This window comes from Phaeodactylum tricornutum, genomic scaffold (assembly GCF_000150955.2).
Source record: "Phaeodactylum tricornutum CCAP 1055/1 PHATR_bd_31x35 genomic scaffold, whole genome shotgun sequence".
Taxonomy (NCBI): domain Eukaryota; phylum Bacillariophyta; class Bacillariophyceae; order Surirellales; family Neidiaceae; genus Phaeodactylum; species Phaeodactylum tricornutum.
Window position 1 is genome coordinate 76,400 of NW_002238035.1, and position 8,506 is coordinate 84,905.

The 8,506-nt window shown below is 48.5% G+C and overlaps 2 protein-coding genes across 2 annotated transcripts; both read left to right on the top strand.

Annotated features, from left to right (window-relative positions):
• Positions 1 to 253: 253 nt before the first annotated feature.
• On the top strand, positions 254 to 1,863 carry PHATRDRAFT_bd1655 (predicted protein; the record flags this gene model as incomplete). The annotated part of the gene is made up of 1 exon (XM_002176261.1): positions 254 to 1,863. Exon 1 carries the CDS (start codon positions 322 to 324, stop codon positions 1,861 to 1,863), a length of 1,542 nt encoding a protein of 513 aa, XP_002176297.1. The 5' UTR covers positions 254 to 321.
• A 2,336-nt stretch (positions 1,864 to 4,199) lies between these two features.
• Positions 4,200 to 6,092, top strand: PHATRDRAFT_bd1656 (predicted protein; the record flags this gene model as incomplete). Its single annotated transcript, XM_002176262.1, has 1 exon — positions 4,200 to 6,092. The coding sequence occupies exon 1, from the start codon at positions 4,320 to 4,322 to the stop codon at positions 6,090 to 6,092; it is 1,773 nt and encodes a 590-aa protein (XP_002176298.1). The 5' UTR covers positions 4,200 to 4,319.
• Between the last annotated feature and the right edge of the window lie 2,414 nt (positions 6,093 to 8,506).

Consider the following 8,506-nt stretch of genomic DNA (forward strand, 5'->3'; position numbering starts at 1 on the left):
CGAAACGCCCGATCAGATATGTCTCGCTTCAGACAATATATGCTTGCTATATACTATACGCGTGCTGACGACTGAATATTTGATGCTTTCGCCTTCCATTAGTCCAAAAATGTCGAGCTTTTTGTAAATATATATATATATTTTTGATTCGGTACTAATGTAAAGAGCTCTTACTACCCGCAAATCCGATCCGAAAGATCTCCCCGGTGTCGGACGGATCGATGTCATGATTTGCGATTTCGGCTTCAAGGTGGTGTCTTGGTCGGCTTTTCGAGGTACGCAATAAAAATTAGAGAGCAGCACGACAGCTACCGATCAATCATGCAGCGACCTTTTCTTCTTGCTCTGCTAGTATCCTGCTGCTGGTGCTCGGTGGCGGCGACATTGCCGCCACAGCAACCGTCGTCAAGCATATCAAAGAGTAGTAATGGATCGTTCGGTCCAATCTTTGCTCGCCGCGGATCCCCTTCTCGTACCGGTGTTACCGTCAGCGAGGGGACACTTTCAATTCGTGGAGGTGCTATCAAGCCTCGATTCGGCAACAACCATAAAAGTACGAAAGTCGTCGTCAGTGCGGGCCCACGGACGAAGCTGCAACAACAAAAGCGCAACAACCAAAAAATTCCAGAGGGAACGTCTACCATGTCAGCGCAAGTCTTCAACTTAATCAAGTCGATCGTTGGCGCTGGTGTACTCGGTCTACCCGCTGGTATTGCTGCGTTTGGTGACGCTCCTTCGGCGATTATCCCCGCACTGGCTCTTTTGCCGATCATGGCCTTTTTGGCTGCCAACGGGTTCTCCACTATTGGAGTCGTTTGCGCCGAAACGCAAACCATGACGTACCGGGATGCTTGGAGTGCTACCGTGGGTCCAGGAACGTCCTGGATGCCTGCAGCGGCCTGCCTTATGGTCACGACCTGTTCCGTGCTTTGTTACAGTATGGTCCTGGCCGATACCATGCCCTCCATTCTCAAGGCAACAACTGGAATCGCACTAGCGCGGACACCAACTTTACTGACCCTGACGGCCACTGTTATTCTACCGCTGTGCTTATTGCGCAACCTTAGCAGCCTCGCCCCCTTCTCCCTCGTCGGCATCCTTGGGATGTTGTATACAGCCGTCGTCATGGCCGTCCGATGGCAGCAAGGCGCGTACTCTCTGCCCAACGGTCTTTTTGCGAACGAAATTGTCAAGTCCTACCAACCTGCGTTCGGTACCACCGGAATGTGGCAGGCAGTCGCCAGTCCCAAAGTCACCATTTGGATCAGCATGTTGAGTACCGCTTTCATGGCGCATTATTTGGCACCGTCGTTTTACTGGGATTTGAAGCAAAATACTATGCAACGCTTTAACACCATGATTGGCTTGTCCTTTACCGGAGCGGTCGCCTTGATGGCGCTGACTGCTGTTGCTGGATTTGCTACCTTTGGTATCTCCAGCGCTAGTCTGATTCTCAACAATTACGCCGTTAATGATGCTCTGCTTTCCTTTTCTCGGCTAGCGGTGGCGTTGTCGCTCATCTTCAGTTATCCACTGGCGTTTAAAGGTGTCAAGGACGGGGTGATGGATTTGGCGAAAGTTCCTGTCGAAAGACGTGCCAAAATTTCCGACGGGCTCACTGTGGCACTTCTGATTGGCATAACTTCGTTGGCCCTCGTTCTGACCGATATTCGGCTCATTCTTTCTTTGGGTGGAGCCACTTGGGGAAACTGTGTGATCTACATCTTCCCATCTCTCATGCTTTTTAAAGCTGCCAATACGCGACCTTGGTTGCAGGCTAAACGCGCACAAGCCGTGCTCACCGGTCTCCTGGGACTTGTCCTTGGTGTGCTCGGCACCAAGCAAGCCCTCGTCGCAGCCTAATCTATCTCCTACCGCAGGTCTACATAGTAATCCCATTGTTCAAAATCGGAAGAACGTAGACCGCTTTTTCTTAGCTACAGAAAAAAATGAAAGTATAGACATTGGGAGGCACGAAGTGATGAAGGCCAACAAGGAAGTAGATCAGTCAATACAGAAGCAGGTACACCTCTGTACCAGCATACGGCATGGACAAGGTAGATAATCTCTTCTTTTCCAGAGATCCGCGAGACCATCAAACTATCAGGAGCGCCTTCTCTTCACGATTTATCTAGTTTTCCCTTCGGTGTAGAGCAGAAGCGTGTGCGTCTGGAACCTCTGTTTTTCATGAACCAAAAATGCGCTTTGTATTCACTGACGTCGCTGTTGAAACGCTGTTTTGCACATCGGCAAGAGGAAGAATTTCGTTGCTGTTCTTTCTGCGAAGATGCTTACATTTCTGATGTAGAGGCTGTGATGCGCGGACACCAACCGAGTGATGACGATTGTGTTGTGCAGGCGCACCTTGTCGCTTTGATATTTGTTTGTGGGATGCATGTCGAGTGACCAATGCAGTCAATGGTGTCGCAGTCTTGGGTGGGAAGATAGGGACAGTGATATCGCGTTGCAGCAAGCGCAAATGGGCAATCACAAACCTCATGCTCGGACGACGCAAGCCACCAAGCAAAGCGTATTTCACGACATCATTTCGTATGTGATCAAATCGCCGAGAGACCACGCTGTCCTTGTAGCGTACAACAGCCTCCTTCATGTAAATCAAGGAGGCCTCGTCTCGCATGACCTTCCAATGCGAAAAATTGATTTGTTTTTGCTCTGTCTGGAGAGTTGGTGGTGGCGCGTTCAGCAGCTTGATACGGAGATTTATGGAAGCGTACCGATAAACAAATGATAAGAGAGAAGGATCACTTTTGTCCCGAAGGCTCAAGGCGCTCTCTTCGAGGAGAAAGGAGAGTTCCATTTCGTCAGCATTTAAAATGGAATCGCTGAGTAGAATGGGATCGCGGGGAAAGTGGTCATCAGCTTCTTCTTTCTCACATTCATTGCCGGATTCGGCAGAATTGGCATTTGATTTTGTTTGGTCGCCTTGAAGCAAAACATGAAATAGACGGGTAGTAGAGTCTTTGTCTGTGTGGGTGGACACCACTGGGTTCACGGGAGCTTCTTGAGCAGCATCGCAATTCCAAGAATGAAAATCCTGAGACAATTTCGACTCAGTGGAATTCCACCTTTCACCGTCTTTCCCTGTACTCGCCGGAGAACTGGCCTGTAAGGTACATGGATTTGAAAAGGGCATTGGTGAGGGTAATTCGGGATCAGTCCTCCCGTCTTGATGGAAAGTGGAGTGATTGGGGATGGACTCGACGGCATTGTAGCTGCTACTTTGAGAAATCGAGGAATGCTCGCAGATTTGGGCCAAATCTGCCGTCAACGACGATTCCATGCTGGTCAGATACGTCAAAGAAAATGCGCTTGAGAGGCGGCGGACGCGAAAATCAGAGGTTTGCTGGGAGCAATATCGGCATCACATTGGGGAATTATACCCCGTCGGAAGGACCGCGCGAAGAAATGGTCGGAGAAAAAAAAATGGAAATTCGGAAGGTACCCGTGTTCGCAGAAAATTCAATTTTGACTCCACAATTTTATATTGAAAATAAATAAGCTTCTACTATTCAGGATTCTAAACAAATATATTAGAACACAGCTATAATGTCCCGAATGTTCGTGCATCATGTCAGTTCATCACTCGAGCGGTTGTTCGAAGCCCACAAAAGAAGTAGCATTCCAAGCGTAAGGAGGCGAGTGAGCAACATCCATTTGCTCCGTACTTTCCACAAAATGCCTTTATGATGAGTTCGCCCAGGTTCAAACTTGCGCTAGCAATGGAAACGAATAAGTTGACAGATTGTTTCGACTGCTTTTGGTTACCCGCAGTAGCCTTTGCAAAAAAAGAAAGAACTATTACTAATTCGATTTGCGAGAGGAATAGCCGAGATATCAACCGCTGACCACATGTTTTACTTGTAGGTTTTTGGGTTTATAACAACCGAGTCTATCGAATTTGATTTCATTATGTTCACTTGTAGCTTGCTAAAAAGTCGTCCAACATTCTTTGTATCAGCTATCAAAGAATTATATCAAATGTAACCTGCCAAATCGACATTTGAATCAAAATGCGAGAAAAGTCAAAGGAGAAAGACCGCAACCCGGAAATAGAGACTTCACACAATGACCTCGGTCATTCCGAGAGGTATGTGGGTTCGATTTGGCTGTCGTCGGGGATACAGTTGGTAGTCCGGAAGCGCATGTTGCTTCACATCAGACCCATTATCTTTGCCACTCTTGGTTCACATCCCATCGTCTGTAAAGCTACTCAGTGTGTCACTTGATCAATATTTCCACCTTTTCTTTGTGATTCTTCAGAAGAATCAAATCGACCAAAAGACCACATACTTTAGAAGATGAACGAACGAATGACATCTTTCGTCACGACGGCGTCGTCACTGACATCACAAGACTGGACGCACTTGAGTTTAGGGGATGATCCTTCGACAATGGCAACTCCCGACTTCGATATAATTGTTCAACGGGTCACATCCCTCTTTGTTGTACGAATGGTCGCTCTGGTAGCACCTCTCGGAACCTTTGCCGACGACATCAGTGTCAGTAGCGTATGCCGTTCTCTTTTACTAAAACCCGAGCTGTGGCCGGCCGCCGTCAGCGAAACCGTGGTAGAACAGTTGCAAAAGTTTATGCATTCCATTTTGCATGGGTACAAGGACGTGCCCTACCACAACGTCGAACACGCTTGTCATGTAATTCTCTCGGTCAACAAGTTGACGGATATGCTCGTTTCGACTGAGCATCACGCGTCGCTTATGAAAGTACCACCTACGTATGGTCTGCGTCACGATCCGCTCGCTTTGTTTGCGTTACTATTTGCAGCGCTCGTTCACGATGTTGAGCACCAAGGCATCCCCAATCGCCAATTGGCATCGGAGGATGACCGGCTTGCCGTACTTTACAACGATCAATCCATTGCGGAAAATTGGAGTTTGTACGTGGCCTTTTCCGAATTTTTGCAGGACGAATACGCAACGCTGCGGTTGGTGTTGTTTGGAAACACAAGTGGCCCGACCAATACGGCGGTAAAAGCGCAAGACAATTACGCCGAAACCTACAGCCGGTTCCGTAAAATTGTGATCAATCTCGTACTTATGACGGACATTGCTAGCCCGGAACGTACGCAAATCGGAAAATCGAAGTGGAAGGAGGCCTTTGGGGAGCCCTTCGAAACGGTGGAACGCAAAGTCCGGGCTCAAGTCCGGCGTATGAGTTTGACTGGACAGAATATTGAAATACGCAGAAACAACGGAGGCAGTGGCACAGGTGTAGCTGCGTCACCAAGTTTCGACCAGCGTACCAAACGACGTGGAACGGGGGACATGTCAGAAATCGGCATGACGGATCCTGTCTTGCAAGCCAAGCCCAGCGATATTCAAGGACATGATGACGACGATGACAGTCTTTCAGTTACACCGGAAAACTCATTCCACGACGAGGATGATCCGCAAACGTTCACGAGTGCAACGCAACAACTGTACCCACAGATGCATCGATCTAGTAGCTTGCCCGCTCGCCAGAAATTTGAACGTCGTCTGACTGCTGCGAGCAGCAGAACTTCTCCCTCCACCGCACGGTATCGTCAACAGCGACTAGGTATCTTGCGGACGGTAGACTTATCGGGAGAAACGTTAGAGACGTATTCAACTCACGCCCGTCGAAACTCCACCACAAATTCTACTGCTACCCATTCCGAAGACGGCACGACTACCTCGATCGACGTGGATGCGGATGAACCGAATGACCTCAAAGCCTCTGTTGTACTCGAAGTAATCATGACAGCAGCTGACGTTGCGCATAACTTGCAGGGTTGGGAACAAATGGTGAAATGGAGCAATCGATTGTATCTGGAATTGCGTAAGGCCTTTGTCAACCAGCGCGGTAGCGATCCACAGCACCGTTGGTTCGAAAACCAAATTGGGTTTCTGGAATGCTACCTGCTACCGTTGGCGCGGAAATTAGAAGATACTGGAATGTTTTCCGAAGGTCCTCAGTTTTCCCAAATTGTCGAAACCAATCGGGATAGGTGGTTGACTGAAGGTTACGACGTGGCTCAGAAAACCATTCAGGAAGGGGAGACGAAGTATCCAGCCATTGCCGACGTCAATTAAATATCTCAAACCCTATACATTACGTATGAATTAATTCAAAATCACAAATTAAAGATACAAAAGGGAACTCAGGGAATGGCCGGTATCGACTAAGATCAGCAATGCTCCAGTAAGGACCAACAGTGCTCCACGAGAGATTGCGAACTCAGACTCGCAGCAAAAATGGCCAGTAGATATCTCGAACATGGCTAAAACCTGTATAACATTTACCTAGAATTCAAGCCGGCCAATTGTATAATACCAGAAAGCATCATTGTTTTTGCTTGACGATCCATGGATCGCTGTGCGGGTTGTCCTCGTAGGCGTTCGAAATCACTATAGGCCAAAAAATTGGACATCGGTAGTTGTTTCCTAATTCAAAGTCATTCCATTTTTGCGGGCGCAAAAAAACCATGACTACTATTGTTGTGTGTACATATGTACTTGTCGAATGTCTCGGAGACAAATGAACCCTTTGGGACCGTGAGGGAAACACCGAAAAGACATACCTATCTTTTTACTGTTAGTCAAATTCACCGTGCCGTTCACTTTCCCTATCAGTGAACTGTTCCCATTTGTAGTGCACTTACAGTTGGTTCATCCAGAAGCCCCAAAATCAGTAAAGGAGGTTTTTTGATTGCATGCCAAGAGATCAAATTGAAGTACACAAGAAAATAGGGTACATTTTTGTCGGCCTCCGAATCTCGTCGGGTGACAAACGATGACCGCGGAAGATTGCAGTCAACAGCCCAGCGGGACACGGCAAGCTGTCCAAGCCCAACAAAAACAGCAGCATCACCAACGACTGCGCACGTACTTGTCCCAAGCGTTGGCATGCTCTGTTCCGGATTGGAATAATCTGAGCAGCTCTGTATCGTCAGCGTTTCGCCCCGAGTCAGGGTGTTTGAAAGCGTTGGTCGAAAACACAACAGCCTTGTTGCTAGTGCGCCTGATTGCTATACGCGATGAACAACACCAAACATCAACAAAGCAATTTTCTGACAGTTCCACTACAACGATTTGCAGAAATTTGTTGGTGGTTCTACAGGATACGGAAGACGACGGCGAATTAGAACAACGACAAGACCAACTAAGTTTGATCGATAATTTTCTGACGGAATCGGTACTCGTGCAACTGGAAAGCTTTGTTCAACAAATATCGGTCTTGCACGCCAGCGAGTTGCCCTTTCATAACTTTGAGCATGCACACGCGGTGGTCATTAATGCAAACAATCTGCTCGAGATGGTGCTTACGAGGGACATTTCAACTGAGTCTGGTCCACAGCTGAAGGGGCGACAGCCACCGGCTTTTGGACTACGACAGGATCCTCTGCTGGCGTTAGCCTTGTTATTTGCCGCTCTCGTGCATGACGTGGATCACACGGGAGTTACGAATCGCCAACTTGTGCGTGATGCCAATCCATGGGCCTTGCAATACAACGACCAATCGGTACAGGAAAATCGATCCTTGCATGTGGCTTTTACAGAATTGCTGAAACCAGAGTTTGACGTCTTGAGATCCGCCATGTTCCCCAACCGTTCCGTTGATTATCGAGTATTTCGCCAAACTGTAATCGATCTGGTGTTGGCGACGGACTTGGCTAGTCCCATGAGAATGGAAATTAGTCATTCTAAATGGAAGGAAGCTTTCGGAGCTTCACTCGCGGAGTCATCCTCGTCACCGTACCATCGTGGATCTGCTCGACGATCGTCTTTGGCGAGCAACATATCAATGCCGCGGGCAATGCCTGCAGCAGGAAAGAGCCCTCGTCAGGGATCACTAACATCAGCGGCGAGCGACGTCTCAAGGCCTTTGGCCTCCCCGACGCTGCGCCTTTTCCCGGTCGAACGACGTGGTTCCACTAGTAGTATCCTATCCGATGTTACGTCAGATAGTTTCGAGAATCAACAAAGGCAGCGCAAGGTAGACCATCACAATGCTCGACATCTACAAATGCAGCGTTCCTCCAACCACTCCTTGGAGTCGCACTATTCAGACTTCGCCAACGACTCCATCGCGTTGGCAGGACGAGGGACAAAGATCTCTGCAGCACGGAAGACACCGAGACGAGCGTCTGCTAGTAGTTTGGTCAGTAGAGATAGCTCGTTTGGCTCCGAATACGCAGTTGATTCGGTCGCGGTTGCGCGACAACGAAATTTAGTTCAGGAAAATGGCTATACAACATCATCATCAGAGTACCAGCGGTCTCCACCACGTAACCCTCCGACCCGTCGCGCTTCTACTGGTAGCAGCGAGACGCTTCAAAGCAGGCAAACACGGTTTTCGGAGTCGACACCAAAATCAAACACTGTCGATTCTATTAGTTTAGCATTCAAGCGACATCAAGGTGGGCGCATTACCAGGCAGCGACCATGGTTGGCTTCGCAAGAGTCGTCTGCCTCGACGACCGAAAAAGGAAGACCTTCGACCGGCT